The following is a 19,369-nucleotide window of genomic DNA, read 5'->3' on the forward strand; positions in this document are numbered from 1 at the left end:
TTATGTTACTCGTGGTCACAGCAGGGCAGTAAAAAGAAAAGCTTACAGTGCACCAAAATGACATTTTAATGAAATTTGGCGTGCTTTTGTGTGCTTGCACACAAAAAAATAAATTCATAAATCACACGTGACCACAAACTGTGTCGTTTATGCCGAAGAATCTGCAGGAAACACAACTGGCAACTCCGCTGACCATAAACTGTATGCATATCTATGATAGAGCAAGGCGTTGTTAGCAAACGGTTAACTTCTGCCGTTTAGTTGCCGAGGTTCGTGTGTCGGCAAATTAAAAGGAAGTAGTCTTTGTATTTAACATGGGTCCAAGAAAAGACTGTCTTTACGTTGAGCTGTAGTTGATGACTGCCGAATTATTTCTTTTTTGGCTCATAGACAGCGTTAATTGGAATACAAAGCTTGTTTTGTCGTGGCTAAACTTTGCTAACCCCAAAGCTAGCCTGACTGAATGTGTTACGTCCACCGGAGAGCCCTCTGGACTTGGAGGAAGGAAGGAAGGAAACTGATAAGTAGGATAACTGCGCACCTATGCTTCTGCAAAGCTAGAACTCTTTAGGACTCTTGAGTTAACACCGTGACGCATTTAGAAAAGGTGACTATCTGTAGACTTCGCGTGATATTTGACACTGTTTGGTTAATGAGATATGCTGTTAGTTGGCATAGCTAGCTGCTAGCGCCACGTCTCTGGGCTAGCTGTGCAGCAGACGAGAGCTATCCTGTTAGCCACAAACTTCCAAAGAAGTTGTGTAAGTCAGATTTTTCTTTCTGGTTGAGTTGGTCAAGGAGCTGAACGGTGATTAAAGCGTTTCACGGTCAGACTCTTTAACTCTGATCTGCTGTACCACCGGGACAACCGAGAAACTTATGGCATCGGATGTGATTGAGAGTGAAGCGGTGCTGAAGGGTGTAAGTAATATGAATTTGAACAATAGCAGCCCAGATACTGTCACACCCAGGAGGACTCTTGAGGATTTGGGAAACAGACAGACTTCCAGCCCGTCATCATCCGGTGTATCGGGAGAAGGCGATGACGAGGAAACAGACGAATTGCAAAATAGCACAGCTTCTGCTGCAGAAAAGGGCGAAGAGGAGTTTCAAGACAGTCTAACCAAAACAAGCGGTACGCCACAAGAAAGGAAGACTCCAGACAATGTGCAGAAGCAACGAGGAAAAAGCTCTACCCCGGTGAGCGTTCCCCAGCCACGCTCACCAGCTGGAGCCACTGGAAGGTGTGTATTTAGACATTTTTGTGTTTTCCTTACACAGAAGCAAACTATGAGAAAATTAGCACAGATATGGTTTAGTCTCTCCCAGAGTCAAACGATAGTTTTGTCGGTGGTTCTAAAGTGGACCTAGGTGTACATGTGACTGTTTGTTTATCTGCCTTTGTATTGGTTATAGCGTAGTCTGACGGCCCTGTGTCAGTTGGGATAGGCTCCGGTGGCGTGCCAAAGAGCGTCGTATCATTGGCCTACAGTCTGTGAAATATATCTCAGACATGTCTCTCATGAATGAAGTCATTTTCAGCCAGAAAAGCATCTCTGTCATAGGGTAGAAACTGAAATCAGTTTTTGGAAGAGTGACTTTTATGTCCTTTTATTTATTCAGGTTGAAAGTCTCATTGACATTAAAAATTCATATTACATATTAAAAAAGAAACATGGAAAAATCAGGAGTCACTTTTTAGCACAACATCGATCCTCTGCAGAAAGATGTGTCAAAGCTATGGATTTCAGAATTGACAAGCCACCTATCCTTAACTATTATTGTCAATAAATATTGCTTACTGGGAGCCAATCACTCTTGTGTCTTCATTCCATTTCTCTTATTAGATATTTGTCAGTAATGTTTTTTTCATGCAGGAAAAAATAAGCAACTTGACATGGCGTGGATACTCTAAAACATTGTACTTATAGGTGTGTTTTTTATTTATTATTTTACATTTTTTGCAGTAATCTTGAAAATTGCTTGTCCAGGAGTTAACTTCCAAAAATGTCATCATTTAACCTCAGAGTTCATCTACGTCTTTGTAGCACTGGTACTTTGCTCTAAAAATAGTTGTTTTCAACATCTTGCCAGAAACTGTTGGAAACCAGCCATCCCAAAACTAATTCAGGACCATCAGATTACTTTGCAGATCTTAAGTTCAGAAAAAGCTGTTTCAGTTTAGCCAAACTGGTCATTTACAAAGGTTTGCCTACGGTAACTTCTGAACTTGTTAAGATGTGAAATTGAAGGTTTTCTCTACAGACATTAGTGCACTTTGCTCTGCACCCCTGAGGGATTTTTAAACTAAGTATTGTGAATATTAACTTGGAGGGAGCTATAAAGAATGGTAACAGACTTCAACCCTTCACATAACTAAAACAGAAAAACGCAGCAAAAATAAATGTAGATAGAATGATAAACTTACAATAATCTTGTATTTGTTTCATTTATGTTGAAATTATGAATATGAAAAATGACTTCTTAACTGGTAACACATTTACTTTTGCCTTGAGCTTTATTTAAACAAATTAGCATTGCATCTTTAAAGTTTTTCCATAGTTGAACCATCCCCCACTGATATCCATATTAATTCAGTTCTCTATTGTGCTAAAATTTCTGTCATCTTTTCCTTTTGACTTTTTAATGTAGCTAATTTCTTTCTATATGCTTCCATTTGCATTGATTGCAATGGTTCCCTCTCAGGAAACTACATTCCTGTAGCAGTTGGATTTCAGATGTAATGTGAGGATTAGCACCATGTACAAGTAGACAGCTAAACTGACATATTATGAAATGTTGAGTACTGAATGCCCAGAATGTTTGTGTGTCTGGAAATACAAATTCCGCAGTCTATATGATTAATGCATCAAAGGGAGCTTGGTACAACATGGATACAGATACCATTGGTCTGCACTGGTGAGCAGTCGGTTTATAAACTAAGCCCTTAGCACAAGCTTGTAAGCTTTTTAAGAAGCTACTGAAACTGAGATTTTCAAACATCTATTTCATATGATTACTTTTGTCTCATGTTAAGACATTTTATTAATTGAAAACAGGCAATGAGGATAAACTTCCTTTTAGGTTGCTTTAATCATTAAAAGCCACAATATTGAATATACAGTCCAAAAACATGCTTTTATCTCCATAATCTTTTTACCCCACACTTTACAGTTGCTCTACTTTGTTGGCAATGAAAACGTAGCCTGACAGATATAGGATTTTTAGGATCAATACCAATAGTTAGTTATTTTATGAGTTCAATATTTTAGATATTATTTCCTTTAATAAACATGAATGTGACACATGCATAGTAGTGATATGTAAAGAAGATTTTAGTTTTGCAATTATAAGTAATATTGGTGGGTGAATCAATACTTGCAGGCTCTGGTGCCTTCATTGTAAGGGTCAAAGATATTTTTCACCTCCTTACAGTTCTTGGGGGTCAAAAATTACTCAAAAATGCCAACCCTTATTTTGGACCTACAGACCTGTAAACGTATATTGGTTCTTTAAGTTGGCAGCATTTTGAGTATTAGAGGACTGTTTTGTTTTTTGGGTTTGTTGGGTACCTTTTGCATTAGTATAGCTTAAGTAAAATTACTTGTCAGCTTATTAATTTAAAATCGAATTGATTTGTTTCGAATAAATCCAGTTATTATGGCAGATGTTCTTCCTTCTTTATTTGTACAGTGTATGCTCATGTGCTTTTGTGTAGCCAAGTGTACCTATTATACACTGACTTTTTGAAGATTTTAATTGATGATGTATTAGCCCAAGGACAAAAATTGCCTTACTTTCAGCACATCAGGAATGCGTCTGCATTTTCCCCTTAATCATTTTAAGACTAAACAAGTCATTGTTTTAAGATGCCCAATTACACGTTTGGATTTCACAGATAATTTCCGCTTGCCCTCCTCCTGATCTTGATACATTTTCAAGTGCAAGACAACAATCAAGCAGTTAGAGATTGTTAACCATAACAGATTGTTCAACCTTTTTCCCCTTTTCATTCCCAGCCTTGAACGTCAAGAGTCAGTTGCCACAACAGAAGCCCGCCTCAGAATGGAAGGAGTTGAACTTAAGGAAGAGTGGCAGGATGAGGACTTTCCACGGTACTGTCTCAATCGCACTTATATCATGCTTCATAGCTTTGCATCACATGTTTGGGTTTTTCAAAGTCCCATTAACCGTGAATCTGTTGAATGTATCATTATCTTTTGTATGAATCTTAGGCCTCTCCCAGAGGAAGAGGAGCTTGAAGATGAGCTTTTTGCAGAAGCTTCTGAGGCAGGAAACTCTGGTAATGAAAACACAATACTGTTCTTTGCATTGCTACAGTCAAAAACAGAACACTGAAGAACAAAGTTCTTGCATTTTAAAATGCACATGGCCATATGGAAGTTAAAAGAGATACTGGTTGATCTTCAATTCATGTGCATTCAGCTGAAACTGAGGCCTGAGCAGTCTGAGTTTTACAAATCAAAAGAGTAATTTCTGACGTGGTCTTTTTAGTACAAAATCCTCTCAGGTAGGGGTGGGCGGTATAAAAGGTATACGGTAGAAACAATATAAAATTGGCCAACGGTAGAGATTTTGACTTTACTGCGATAGCGAATGTTGATGGTGTCATCAAGCTGCGCCTGTTTTGGTCGAAAGCATCGCAGCGGCTGCAAACAATATCATCTGCAAATTATGTCGAGCGACGGTAATAGCAAAGAGACTAAGCACTTTTGGAATACGGGGAAAGCCAAAAACTGCACTTCCTAGACTTCCGTACCATTGATTAATTTTTGCTGAATTCTCTCGCAGCTGCTCTATTCCATGTTGTTGCAGTATATTAATGACTAACCTCGTATTGTGAATGGATTATCTCAGATGTTCTCCTGACTGAAGTTTGGTCCGTTTACAGCATCCCGACATGTGATTGTATATGTCCCTAACCACCAGAAACCCTCACGTTAACATTTATCGAGTGGAAAAAAGTTAACAGCCATCCTTCAGCTTCACTGTGCTAATGTTATGCTAACGTAGCTGTTTTGCTAGCGATCACGTAGCACATCACTATATACCAGCTAGCTCAACTTCAGTAACCCTACAAAGTCACTGCTGTTTAGTTTTCTGTCTTCATTTATGTTGGAAATGACAGCAGAGCTGTACGTTTGAATTTTTCAGAGATCTCTCAGTCAGAACATGCAATATCATGTTTAGGTGGAAACTAGCGAGCTAACTTCCTTGTCACTACCCGATCCGTACCGGAAACCCGATCGGCACCCCGCATGCGCAAATCTTCCGTCACTTCCTCTCTTTGCCAACATTGCGACATTCAATATATTTGAATGATACGGTTAGCGCCCAGTTAGCTCCTAGCATTTCTCAACAGCTCTGCCTCCTTTTCGACTGCCCGGGACATTTAAACAATGGATAATCCGTATACAAAGAAATTCATGCTTTTCTCCTCAACAGAGAGCGTCCCCCGATTGAGCAACAGCGCTGTAAAATAAGAAGAATGGCGCCTAATTACAGAGTTAATAATGCAGACTTTGTAATATCTCACGTGTAGATTCATCAGCCAGATTAAGTGTTTACTGACAATTGACAGTGATAGCGCACATCATCATCACTATTCCAACAATCCTCTCCTCACAGACAAGCATAAACACACTCGACTATCGCTAAATCAGATTTAACACACGTTTGTCCATCCATTCGCTTCCGCTTATCCTTTTCAGGGTCGCGGGGGGCGCTGGAGCCTATCCCAGCTGTCATAGGGCGAGAGGCAGGGTACACCCTGGACAGGTCGCCAGTCTGTCGCAGGGCTAACACACAAGGACAGACAACCATTCACACTCACATTCACTCACACATTCACACCTAGTGGCAATTTGGATTATCCAATTAACCTATCCCCACAAGCTGCATGTCTTTGGACCGTGGGAGGAAGCTGGAGTACCCGGAGAGAACCCACGCAAACACGGGGAGAACATGCAAACTCCACACAGAAAGACCCCGGCCTGATGGTGGAATTGAACTCAGGACCTTCTTGCTGTGCGGCAACAGTGCTAACCACCGTGCCACCGTGCTGCCCCATAATAGGGTTTATTCGCTCCGTCAGCAGGTGGCGGTATCCTCGTACACTGGGGAGTAAACTGCCATTAAACGAACAGAAGAAAAAGAAAACATCTGCACATGCGCGGTACGGATCGGGTAGACCCGATTTGTATGGTCAGACTTTACACATGCGCAGTAAGGATCGGGGAGTCCTGATCCGTAACTTTCTTTTTATTTTTCGTTTTTGTCTACATTGTACTGAAATGCTTCATTATTGCAAACATTTTAAGATATACTTGTTATTCTTAACATCTTAACAGATACTCTGACCCATAACTATCGTAAAACGCTACGACCGGAAGTAGAAACCTTTCGCGCATGCGGGGTACCGATCGGGTTTCCGGTACGGATCGGGTAGTGACATTCCTGCTAACTTCTAACTCTGTTAAAAATAAATTCTGTTTTCATGGATGCCTGGATGTTAAACGTAATTATTACACCTGGTAAAGCAGCAACGCTGATCATTTTATTAAAGGTGAAAGAATTTAGACAGTTTTTAACTCTCAGTGATGCTGCAGTGTTTGTTTGACTTTGGGACCTGAAGCAGACAGAGTTTTGGACCCAGATTACTCCGCAAGGCTCCTCACTACGGCAGCCGTAATGCTCCGGCAATCCATCAAGCGGTGCGCCTTCATAGCTTACCAAAGTCGTACTGAAACATTTTTGACAGATTTCTGCGCGCCATGTACTACATAAAATCTGTTTGAGGTCGGTAACCACAACCAGAATTCATACATAAGGCACACTGTTGATCTTTGAGAAAATTAAATGATTTTAAGTGTGCCCAATGGTGTGTAAAAATACGTTATACAGAAGAAAAGAATATATCGCGATATATATATCGTTACCGCACATGCTTCAAATTATACCGTGATATTTCTTTGCCAAGCTGCAGTGGAATGATGTTCGCTGAAACCAAAATTTCCATTTTAAAAGACTGTAATGTTGAAAGTGTCACTTAATTTCTATACCAGCCAAGCTTCACATTAGTGTTGGCTGAACTTGAAAGTATTTGAAAAGTATTTTTTCATAAACAAGCTCTGTGAAGTACCAAAGCATAGTATTAAACTGGCTCTGGAGCTAATTAAATACTTTAGTAATCATTATCCCTGGCATTGTCAGTTCTGCTTTCATTGCTATAGAAATTTGGAAAAGAGATTTCCTTTTTGTTATGAGTATATAAACAATATCATTAATGTCGATTTCAATTTTATTCATATAGCACATTTCATGACATGTAAACTCAATGTCATAAAAGATAAAAATAAAAAAAATAAAAAAAACTTGACAAAGAAATACAAGGTAACACACACACTTTGTGCTGAGCTACAGCCAGGTGGTAGAGCAGGCTAATCTACTAATCAGGTAGTTGGTGGTTCGATCCCCATCTGCATCTGCTGCTCTGTGTGCCAAATATCCAAGATGTTTGGAACCATTAAAATGTCTGCACCTGATGGCCTGAGAGGTCTAATTGGGTTATAGATACTGAGGAAGTCAGAGATCTACTGTTCAGCCAAACCATTGAGGGCTTTATGAACTAATAGAAGCATTTTAAAGTAAATTCCGTACTGAACTGGGGGCACTTCAAAATTTGGGTAATATGTTCAAATTTACAAGTATGTGTGAAGGTTCTGGTTGCATTCTGAACAAGCTACTGATGATTTGGATAATCTGCCAAATAGAGCATTACAGTAGTTTCATTTCCCCAGTATGAATACATGGACTAATTTCTCTGAGCCAGTTTCAAAAAATAATTTTTATAGCATATTTTAGTGCATATTTCTAACTATTATTGGATATTTTCCCTCCATAAATTCTTAAATTTGCTCTTCCGTTTCTGTCTTTAAATACCAATTTAAAATAGATCTTTTTTGGTATTAGCAGTAGAAAGTTTTTATAATTTCTTTTATAAGGAAAACTGGTAAGACTGCACATTAAAAATACTGTCAAAATGAAAAGCCCTGCATTCACTTTTAGTTGAAATGCACACACACATTAAAATAAGTACCAACAAGAATACTGCCTATGCAATAGGTTAAAATGCCTCTTCCTACCAACCCATGATTCCAATCCCTACTTAAATAAGAGACGCACCAGAAAAGAACTGCTCACCACATGTAATCACTGTGTTATCTCTGACCTGAAAAAGCTTGAACCTTTCAAAAAGCTGTTCTCACAGTAGACCGTATAATCATTATTGATTTGACATCCTACCCTAGGCTACGCAGTGAATCATGGCAAGAAGACTAAGAAAAAACTTGCAGCTCCAGACATCAGTCTCACTCTTGACCGCAGTGAAGGTTCTCTTCTCTCTGACGAGCTGGATGAAAGCACAGAGCTAGACCTCAGTGACATGGACACGCCCTCGGACAACAGCAATGAATTTGAATGGGAAGGTAGGAATTATATATAATTTAAAATAATTAAAAATATTGGTCTGGTACTTCTGGTATTATCCTTTAACCCTCATTGTTTCACTTTGCTTATTTAAAGGCAGATGTTACACATCATCTTTTAGATGAGGTCTAGTTGGGATGTTATTTTCACAACAAACAGAAGTTCTCCGGTCTTTTTTTTTAATATCTGGGTTCTTGCGCCCATGTGGTTTTTTTTTTTTTTTTTTTTCTTCCTGTATTTTTTTACAGGTTTGCTTAGGCAGCTGACTGCCTGCAGTGTGGTTAAAATATGCTTTGTTGTTTTTTGTTTCCACACTGCTGCCTTCCTCTTTTTCACTTGGAAGAATTGTTTCCATTCTCTGCCTGGAAACAGGCTGCAGGCCAGCAACAGGTTTCTCTGTTCCTTGTGGTAAGATCTTTTGGACAGCTGTCTTTTTATTTTTCAAACAAATCAAGATGTTTTTTTGTTTGTTTTTCATTTTTGTTCGTTTGGTTTGTTCCTCCCCACCATATTTCATACCTTTTCATTTTTACTTAATATATTTGATTCATCTCCCCCTTTCTTTCAATTGTTCCTGCTTGAGTAAACAATAGCAGGTTATCACTTAATGGTGAAATTGTTGGCCATTTTGTCCTGTTTGATTATCAGTTATTCAGTGAGTCACAATTTAAAAGCATTCAAATTTCAGAGAATAACTACTGGAACAAGAAAACTTCATTGATCTCTGCACGAAAATTGATTTGCCGCAGTTGCTTAACACAGTAATAAAAGAGTAAATGCCTTAAGCATAAAACTTAAATTAAACTTGTATTAAGTTATATTGTTCCAAAATCAAACAAGACATGAGACCAGACAATTAGAATTAAATTAAATTAAATTAAGAACATTTTGGTCCTCTTCACAGAAAACACACTCAAGTTTGTCCGTTTGATTTAATCTCACGGTTTCATAAGTTTTGATTTGCTTGTTGCATGCTTGATATCATGTGATCATGTGAGTACTTTCCTTGATGTCTGCATGATGAACTTGACATTCTGCACATCATGCAGCTATGCTGTAAATCTTACAAACGATCCTCAGATATCCTTGGGCATTTGAGCAAATGCAGCACTCTACAGTAGAAGTGTGTTTTGCTTTTGCTTTCCTACAGGAAATTATGAATTTTCTCCCCAGAAAAAGTGAAGTGAGCGTATGGAATTGAGGATGTGAATGTTGGTGTTGATTCAGAGAAAGAACATCCCTCAAGATACACAAGATTAAAGCAAGAAAATAAATGTGCATATGATTTGAAATTTAAAATACGAATTATCGAGTGATCTCAAAATTGTATCACATTTGACCAAAAGGAATCTGATTTGAATCATGTGTTAAGTTTGCAGCATTCAAGTTGTTAGTTTAACTTGCCTCTTCTCCTTCAGATGATCTTCCTAAGCCAAAACCCACAGAACTACTACAGAAAGGCGTGGAGTCAGTTCACGAGTATTCGGCCTCAGAGGAGAGGGAAGACAGTCGACGCTGGAAGATGCTTCGTATTGGAGACCAGGAACACAGAGTGGACATGAAGGCCATTGAACCTTACAAGAGAGTCATTAGCCATGGAGGCCAGTACCATTGAAGTACCTCTAGTAGCAAGTCTTGAAACTTTACATACAATTTGGCAGCATCTCACTGTACTTATTAGAAGTATTATTTTTAAGGGCCTCTCTAAATAAATTATGAGTGATTCCTAATCTTAATTCCAGCTGCAGCCAGGACATGAAAACTACATTTATAGAGTCATCGGTGAAATCTGACAACAAAGACACTTGGGTATATCTGCCCCAGCTTGAGGCTTAAAAAGCTTTCATCACAGAGGTTACACTTTTACAAAACGTTGATTCACAAGATTATGGCTTCATTAACGGTTAAATCCAGTGATGACACAATCAAAGCCATAGTCTGGCTCCTCCCACCAGAGCAAAGAACAAATGGCATGCTAATTAATCTTATAGACACAGTAAGCCCAAAACAATGTTATGATTGGCTCATATTTTATCCGATCGGTTCTTTGGTAGCAGCAGTGGATGAATAAACTGTATTGCCGGTACACGTTTGACATGATTCAATCAGCTTGTGTGTATTCACAGTATGAATTCCTTTTTTTTTTTTTTTTTAAATATTAAAAATGACTTTGTGGCGTTTGAATCTCTCATTGCAGGTTACTATGGAGACGGTTTGAATGCCGTAATTGTGTTTGCTGTGTGCTTTATGCCGGAGAGCAATCAGCCAAATTACAGATACATCATGGAGAATTTATTCAAGTGAGTTTTTATTTGAAATTTAGTTCCTTCGCACATTTTAGAGAGCTGTGTCAAATGCGATATTCTTGTTTCAGGTACGTCATTGGCACACTGGAGCTTTTGGTTGCTGAGAACTATATGATTGTGTATTTAAACGGGGCGACCTCTCGTAAGAAGATGCCAACTGTTGGCTGGCTTAGAAAGTGCTATCAGCAGATTGATAGGAGGTGAGTGAGTTGCACAACTTGGAAAACTGGTTTTTAAAAGACAGACAATATGAGAACATAGATATTTGGGTCACTTCAGACAAATAAGCATCAGATCGTAACACCTGTCCTCACTCTTCTGTACAGGCTACGGAAGAATCTGAAATCCTTGATAATCGTACACCCCTCTTGGTTCATTCGCACCCTGCTGGCACTCACCAAACCTTTCATAAGGTAACTGTAATGTAAAAAGGTAATCACAAGTCAAAGACATTCGTGGTGTAATCTCTTTATTCTGAATGTTTCTGATTTCTTTTTCACAGCTCCAAATTTAGTCAGAAAATCAAGTACGTGTACAGCTTGTCAGACCTTGCTGACCTGGTTCCAATGGAGTATGTGTCCATACCAGATTGTATCAAACAGTAAGTATGGTGTTTGTAGCACTGATGTCTGTGTTGCATTATAGTGGTTTTCCTCGTGGCAAGGGTAGGCCGTAAGTTAGCTGTGTCCCACTGACCTAAATGTGCACACTGCGTCATTATACAGGAGATACAGTCTGCCCAAAGCCCATAGGCATTACTAGTATTATTATTATTATTATGATTATTATTATTATTATCATCATCATATATGCATGATCCCATGTTACAATGGCAATGTTTTATTGCCACGTCACTACATATTGCTTCCAGTGTATACACAGCTTAGGTTGTTGTTTTGTAAGTATTCTATAAGCTGCTGTTAAATATCGTAGTCTTCATTTCTTTGCTAATATGCATAATTATTGAGCTGCACTACAAATTACTCATGCTGTCTTCTTCTTTGAGGCTCTGCACGTGACAAATCTTGTATCGTCACGGCATTTAAAAAGGCAGCACAAATAACTCATCTTGACTCAGTGAAACTCAGTAAAATGTTTTTCTCTTTTGGATGTGTGGTTGCTGTCGGCTGTGTGTTTCTTCTTCTGCCTAACCCGATTTCCCTGCCCCCTTCTTAAGGTTTGACGAGGAAAAAAATAGGAAAAGCCGTAAAAGGTATATGCACTTTCACCCAGGGTCAGCTTCCGCATCTTCTGCATTTCATAAAACTAACAGAGAAATGATGAGTTGGCTTTCAGAAATGCACCAAGACACCTAACTTTCTTTCATTTTCATAGTTGGATGATTTTTAGTTACTGCTTGTCCCGAATCAACAGCTTTCCTCTTCAACTCCCCACATGTTCATCTGATTTGATTCAGGATTTACCTTCCTAATTAACAGATTGAGAGTACATTTTTTGGTCTCCAAAAAATAGGTGACTTGGTGATTATTTAACCAGCTAAATAGATTTTCTGAGCCACTTTTGTGAAGATCATCCCCAAAAGACTATTGCATTTACATTTATTACCTCAAAGCTACCTTAAAATTGTATTCAGCACTTAGTTTTGTTTGTTTTTTTTAAGCCGCAGAGCGTGCTTGCTCACAGCTCATACTTGCTGTCACAAGTCATAACTTCACAAGCTACATGAAGATAAGGTTTCAAGGAAGCTGAATGTGTTGCTGCTTGTTAAGGTAAAAAAAGCCAGGGCATTAAGTTGCACTTACTTGCATTTATCTTGTGAAAAACAGGCTCTTATTTTGAGGAGGTTGGTGTTTGGTAAGTTTGTTCGTGTGTACAAATGAATGGGGTCAAGTAAGGAAGTAGCTCGCCTTAGTCACTGTGGTTTTTGGTGGCACTGCAGCCGTGGCCTCACATGGTTTAGTAACTGGCTCTCACTGAACACACGGTTTGTTCATTCTCACAGCTCTTTGCATGACTCACTGCTTACCCGCTGCCCACTGATTTTTGGTAATTGCCACTTCTTTCAGTTTTAATATTCTGCTTATTGTTGATTCAGTAATGACCACTCAGGAAGAGATGGTATTCAGCAAGACAAAGGCTTTTCTGGCAATATTTAATGTATTTTTACTGCTAAAGTAGAAGCCAAAGTAGAAATTTTTCACTTTTCAATGGAAACAGGAAACTTTTAACGATACAGCTGGTACTGATCTTTGTACTGATCAGACATTTTAAGAAGTTGCATGTATACAAAATATATACATGTGTATATACAATATACAAATTGGGATTTGTATATATTTTAGCGTTTTAAAATTTTTTTTTTTTTTTTTTTTTTTTTTTTTTTTTTGGGCAAACTGGTCTAGTGAGTCTGATCATTTTTATACATTCCTGTGTATAGAAATAATCCTGACACCAAAAAATCCCATTTTGATAGTGTTACAGATTTTGTACAGTTTTAATGACCACTAAACTTGTGTGCAGAATCGATCAGGACATGCACGGCAAAACGGAGAGCGCAGCTGCTACTGTCCCGGAGTGACCTGGCTCACGCTTCGAGACGTGGAAAGGAACGGTGAAGAATGTTGAGGACTGCAGCCATTCATGTTTGTTTTCTGGGTGATGGGACTGGAGGCTTCTTTGCATCAAGAAAGTGCCTTTTTGACATGATGCTGCCTGTTACATGTTGGAACTGTTTTTTGTTTTTGTGCTGCATTTCTGTGTCAACCAGTTTGATCTGCAGCACTTTGTCCACATGCTGTCATAAACTTTTTAATCCTTTTTTATTTACTCCTGTATCTCATGTCAAACTAAGCGCATTGGTTTCCCTGTAGCTACTGGTGTATGTACACTATTTGAGGCACTCTTGTTACAAGTGGTTGATGCATGTTCTACTTTATTACATTTAAAATTATATATTTATATTCAAAAGGTGTCAAAGGAAATAAATTAATATATTTTTATGATGGATCTGATTTTAAACTGCGGTCACTGACTCACTGAGTGGCATTGGATAGAACACGTTTAATGGCATCTTGTTCACTGTTCACTGCTGATGTTCTCTGTTAAAATCCTGCCTGGGGAAAGGAAATCTTTGTTTTTATTTTATCTTTTTTTTTCTTTTTCTCGATCTTTTTTTTTTTTTTTCTTTTTTTTCTTTTTTTTTTTTTTTTTGGCCCCTCACTTGAATGTACTGTTTTTGCTTGTTGGGGGTGAACACTTGCGAAAGAAACTATCTGAACCAAGGATGTAGGTCTTTATTTTCTCATTTCCTTCAAAGTAAAGCCATGGATCCAATCTGATTGCTTTGTATCTTTTATTATTGTTGTTATTATTAGTTTTAGATCTTTTTTTTTTTTTTTTTTTGTAATGCAAAATTTTTGGGAATAACAAGATAGTTTTTGCGCTACAATAGTTCTGTAGTGGTCAAAAGTATGTTTAACAGGAAATGAGAATTTACAAGAACAAAAACAAAAGGCAACGTGCACTCAGCTATTAATTGTCTATATGGAAATAAAAATGTAGCCTAATGCAGTAGTTCTGCAGTAAATGTGCTTTCCGTTAGGTTAAAACTTTTGCTTGAGACAATGTGAGCTGAGTTAACTACCTAGTAATTGCAAGGACAAAATTTGAGAAACCTCTGTTTAAATACAATATAAAAAAAATACAATACAAAAACAATACACTTAAAAAGAAAAGATTTGAATTTCAAATGATCTGTTGTGAAAGTTTAATAGACATACTTTAAGCAATGTTTTTCACCTTTGCGTGTCTCTTCTGCCATACTTGAGCTCCACTAGATGGCACTGCAATTACAGGTTTCACTGACAAGAAACTATTAACAGCTCTACAAGAAGGCTTGAAAGAAGTACCAAAAATGACAAGGAACAGTGACAGCCACGGGATTTTACATTTACATGACTGACATTTTAGTATAAATTATTGCTGATCTGAAAAAATCTAATTCTCCATAGTTGTTGAAAAACCAAGGCATTAGACCCCTTTGCTTTGTTACAACACCTCCCAACATTCTTATCTTTTTAACCACTAAAGGCAAAAATAAAACTCAGGATCTTCTACGGGTGTAACTTAGAAAGGACTTTCTACTTACAACAAACAACGCAAACTTCACTTATAATGAATTACACTTTTAATTCATTGTAAGTATTACTCAATGGTCACATTTTCCTAGTGGACAGTGGATCATGACCTAAAGCTTTGAAACGCAGCACTGATTCCAGACACCTTATGGCAACATCATCATCCTCTGGATCAAACTTATTTGCAAACAGGTGGTGTTGTTTCAGGAGCCATGGGAGGTCACCCGCTCCATACACACAAATAGATCTTCTATAAACACCAGTGCATGGGTAATATGGGGCTCCCTTATTCATATCTCCTGCTAAATACGACCACTTCACTGCCCGAGCCAAAGCTAGCATGTCTGACATGTCATACTTCCCATTTTGGGGCATTGACCCAGGAACAGAGGGCATCCTCTGCAGGGTGGCCCACAAGTGCTCATCAGGGCTGTATGTGTCCTTCTCCCACTCCAGAAACTTCTGAACCTCTCTGTCCTCCATCACATGTTCCACAAAAGCTCTTGTGACCACAAAGTAGGCATTTCCTGAGAACATGGGGATGCTGATTGGTGGGTCACTTTTCCTCACATTTGTGTTGATAACACTCTTTGTGATATTGTGGTGATACTGCCAACGACCTTTCTTGTAGCCAGAAGTCACCTCGGACTCCATGCTGTTCCTCCCATTGAGAAGCTTCAGTGCCCTCACAATCTCTCTGTTTGTTTTGATGGGGAAGTCTGTCCCACAGGTGTTAAGCAGGTACCTCCAGTTGATGTGAGTATTTAGCAGATCTTTCATGCAATTCAGATCTGCCTGTACTCTGAACCACGAGGCATATACCACTCTTTCTAATTTACTGGCTACAAACACATTAGGAAAGCATGAAGCAATCGCAGCCACAGCCTTCATGAATGATGCAGAGGAGTTCTGGTCCACGTGTACACAGTAAATGTTCTGAGGAGCATAAACAGCTCGTAGAAGCCGCTCAAACATCTCAATCTTGTCATGGATCACCATGGAGTATGCAATGGGGAAATCTTTCTCTTCCTCACTGAGAGGAGCTGTGATGAAACCTCTTTTTTCAATGTAAGCCTGACAGTTCACTGTTGCGTTAATGTAGAAGTCCTCAGAAAAAACATTCTTCTTTTTCCTGGATGACAGAAGCCCTTCTAATTCACCTTCCTTACCTTTCACATCACCAGTGATAATAGTCGAACAACCAGGCAGATCAGCTGAGAACTGAGGAGGTATTTGCAGATCAGACGGTGACTGTTCAGAGCCAAATCTCCAAAGAGCAAAAGAAAGGAACAAAACCATCAAGGTAAGAAAAAGATTTCTTAACATACGACCCTTTGTAAAATACATATCCTTGTTTGAAAGGGACTGCCACACAGGTGACTTTGTCTTCGGTGCAGGTTACAATTCGACTAAATGGTGAGAGGCTGCACCGTGGGGAGGTGTGTCAAGCTAAGGCGGAGACAATAAAAACATTACCTGGGAGGTTATGCCTATTACATCTATTTCTTTTGTCCCCATGATAGATCAGAGAAAACCGACTCATAGTGTATTAAAACATCTATATTTCTTTTTATTCAATCATCTTCCGGAAGAGAGAGACCCCTGCACAGCCCAAACGCCAGTTGCAGGATCTCTAACATTAGAATCATAAACTATGTCTCATATATTATTTTGGTACTTTACACGTCACACAGTTTCGATACCAACATTCCTCATATGGCAAAGTTCCACTTTTCTGTGTCTTATCTATTAATATGCCTGTGCACTAAAACTTCCTGTGCAGCTTGCAATAACTTCCCCTTTCTAAGGTCTGTCTGAACTTAGTTTCACTCTGTCTGTTGCTCATACTCTACAAAAAACATGCAGTTTCTTGTCAGCCTGTGACCTAGTCTCAAAGCTGGCCTTCTTTTCTACATAAAACAATCTAATGAGCAGATACGCATTAAAAAATATCTCTCTATTTCTTACAGCATCAGTAGTGCTGATGTCACTGATACACCAGTGCAAATTCAAACAGATGATATTTTCAGGATGATAGTTTATAACACGCTGGTGTGTTTCAAGGTGTACTGATAGCATCAATTAGAAAAGATTTTATTTCTATTTACAATAAATCATGCAAGTTTCACTTACAAATTTAATATCAGGTTGAAAAAAATATATACATTCACACAAACTTGTAACTTTTCAGACATTACTCACGTGGTCTAAGAAATGGTAATATACTGTACAGATACGGGCACCTCATATAGGAAATATTCACCTTAAGTCGAAAGAAACCTACCAAAACAAATTAACTCTTCATTCTCTTTTGATCATTAACCATTTTAACTTTGAATACTTGTCCGTCTTGATACTGTGCATCCATGATACATACCTCAGTTAGGGTGAGCTCTAGATGCATCTGAGGCATTAACATTTTGATCATAAAATTAAAAAAAAAAAACTCAAGAAAACAATGGCACAGTAACAACCACAGGCTTTTACATATTACATGACTGATATTTTAGTCGATGTTTCTCAATAGCTCAGTTATTTATGCTGCATGGCTTTTGGACCCTTGCTTCATGTAACTCCATTTCTCTGCCTTCCTGTTTCCTCGTCACCTCACTAAAGGCAATGAAAAAATTCTTAATATAAATCTTTATAATAATTTATTTAAATCTCAAAAACTACATATCAATGCCATGATATTTACTTAAATAACTCGAATATCACAAATTACACTTTTAAATCATTGTAAGTATTACTCTGTGCCTGGGTCCTCGTCACAAAACATGACATCACTGTTTTGTACATTTAAACACAATTTAATCCCCACATTTGTGAAAGAAATGCAAAACACTTTTTTGAAAAGTCTGTAGCAAAACCATCAAATCTGATAAAGGTTATTTAAATGCTGGAAAAGAAGAATGAATTGGAATATTAAAAAAAATACATATCCTAACCTTAATTACTGGGGGAGAATAATGGATGATGCTCATAGTGAGTAAAAAGTAAACTGACTGCATTTTTTGGATACATAAAAAAATACTCCCAAAACAGAATAAAAACATTACAAATAAATTATTAGAAAATATTAATAAAAAACTATGAAAGTGAGGCAACTTTGCCTGTGGTAGAATGTATATAATGTATGAAAAAATCTTTACTGCTGATACTAATTTTACTAATTTAATAATTCTAATTTTGTGTTGTAAGATTTATGAGTTTCATACATTCATAGTGGTACTTGGGAGAGCTTGACATTTTATCAGGTGGTACACACTGTAAAAAGTTTGAGAAACACTGATAAGTGTATGTGTGCTTTTGGAAAACATTTAAAGCTGCAGTACAGAATCTTTTGAAACAAGCTTAAAACATTTTTAGAATAGAAACAGAGCACTCTGCTTCTCTCTACAGCTCCTCACTCCACCAGGGCTGTTTGGCACTTTCTGATAGTGTGCAAATGTGATGTACGTACTGCGGCAGTCATACAGACAACCGGATGGTCCAAAGGTTGGCCTACCTATTACTGGCTGAGGTTTAAGTAGAGTTGTGGCTGAACCACATAAAAATATATCATTAATTTTAATCTCCCCAATCAATGATAATGTTATGTTGGTTTTGCAGATTCTGCATAGCAGGTTTAATATAGGGGGAAAACAACTTCCAGATTGTGTGAGTAAAATCAGGTTTTTTCTCTTTGTCAGTTTAACAGTTTCTGTTGTGCCTGTCACTGTTCCCTGTCTGTCTTCTTACCCGGTTCTTCCTGACCTTGTACTTTCTCCTCATGTTCCCCTCTTTCCTCTCTCCCTCTTTGGACTGACAATCTTACACAAATAGATTATAAACAATTAGATGAAAAATTAAATTAATATGAAACAAATACTGTAGATCATTGGTTAAATGATCACCAAGCAATATTTGTTTGTGCAGACCTGCCATAACTGTGGGGGACTAGCCCAACCGGAATAGTATGGTGGGGGGAGTTTTGTTCTTCCGGTGCGGTCTGTGTGTTTTGTCATGTGCTGGAGTACGCATTAAAAGTTTTACAGCGGACTACTAACAAAAAGTCCTAACCAAACCACATGCATATCTAATAAAAGATATAAATATTGAAACACTGATCGAACATTATTGCTGATTCACGGATCATTTGATTTTACAATTTTACCTGAATGTGGCTCCTTTTTTTGAAAAAAACTTTCTTATATCCATTGTGAACCTGGCTGTCTCTCTGTACACACAAACACTGATTCAGTAAGGACATCTCCTGGTTTCATCTTCATGTTTCCCTCTCCCCACATACACAAACCGATATCATGACCAGCAGCTTTTACAGCTGTGGCTCCACCGAACATCAGCTGATACTAGAAATTAATATTAAATAAATGCTAACAACAGCTGATCACGCTTAAACGTCCTGCCGTTGTTCAGCGTGACCTCCGCTGGTCTCAGCAGGTTTCCCCAATCTTA

At 38.2% G+C, this 19,369-nt stretch overlaps 2 protein-coding genes across 6 annotated transcripts; one reads left to right on the forward strand and one right to left on the reverse strand.

Annotated features, from left to right (window-relative positions):
• The first annotated feature begins 192 nt into the window (after window positions 1-192).
• Window positions 193-14,113, forward strand: bnip2 (BCL2 interacting protein 2). 5 transcript variants are annotated; one of them, XR_013099320.1, is made up of 12 exons: window positions 193-1,244; window positions 4,020-4,115; window positions 4,236-4,303; window positions 8,331-8,507; window positions 9,927-10,109; window positions 10,706-10,808; window positions 10,883-11,014; window positions 11,141-11,227; window positions 11,317-11,415; window positions 11,992-12,027; window positions 12,436-12,629; window positions 13,296-14,113. XR_013099320.1 is itself a non-coding variant. In XM_024803249.2 (12 exons), exons 1-11 carry the CDS (start codon window positions 880-882, stop codon window positions 12,612-12,614), a joined length of 1,359 nt encoding a protein of 452 aa, XP_024659017.1. In that variant the 5' UTR covers window positions 193-879; the 3' UTR covers window positions 12,615-12,629; window positions 13,296-14,113. The 5 variants fall into 5 exon arrangements, 3 of the variants coding, with proteins under 3 accessions (XP_024659017.1, XP_024659015.1, XP_024659016.1); XR_003024444.2 differs by having other exon boundaries at window positions 12,436-12,544; XM_024803249.2 differs by having other exon boundaries at window positions 12,602-12,629.
• A 432-nt stretch (window positions 14,114-14,545) lies between these two features.
• LOC106674750 (beta-1,3-galactosyl-O-glycosyl-glycoprotein beta-1,6-N-acetylglucosaminyltransferase 3-like) lies at window positions 14,546-15,987 on the reverse strand. The gene has a single exon (XM_014407873.3). The coding sequence runs from the start codon at window positions 15,908-15,910 to the stop codon at window positions 14,990-14,992; it is 921 nt and encodes a 306-aa protein (XP_014263359.3). The 5' UTR covers window positions 15,911-15,987; the 3' UTR covers window positions 14,546-14,989.
• Between the last annotated feature and the right edge of the window lie 3,382 nt (window positions 15,988-19,369).

The sequence above is a fragment of the Maylandia zebra genome, linkage group LG7, assembly GCF_041146795.1.
Source record: "Maylandia zebra isolate NMK-2024a linkage group LG7, Mzebra_GT3a, whole genome shotgun sequence".
NCBI classification, from domain to species: domain Eukaryota; kingdom Metazoa; phylum Chordata; class Actinopteri; order Cichliformes; family Cichlidae; genus Maylandia; species Maylandia zebra.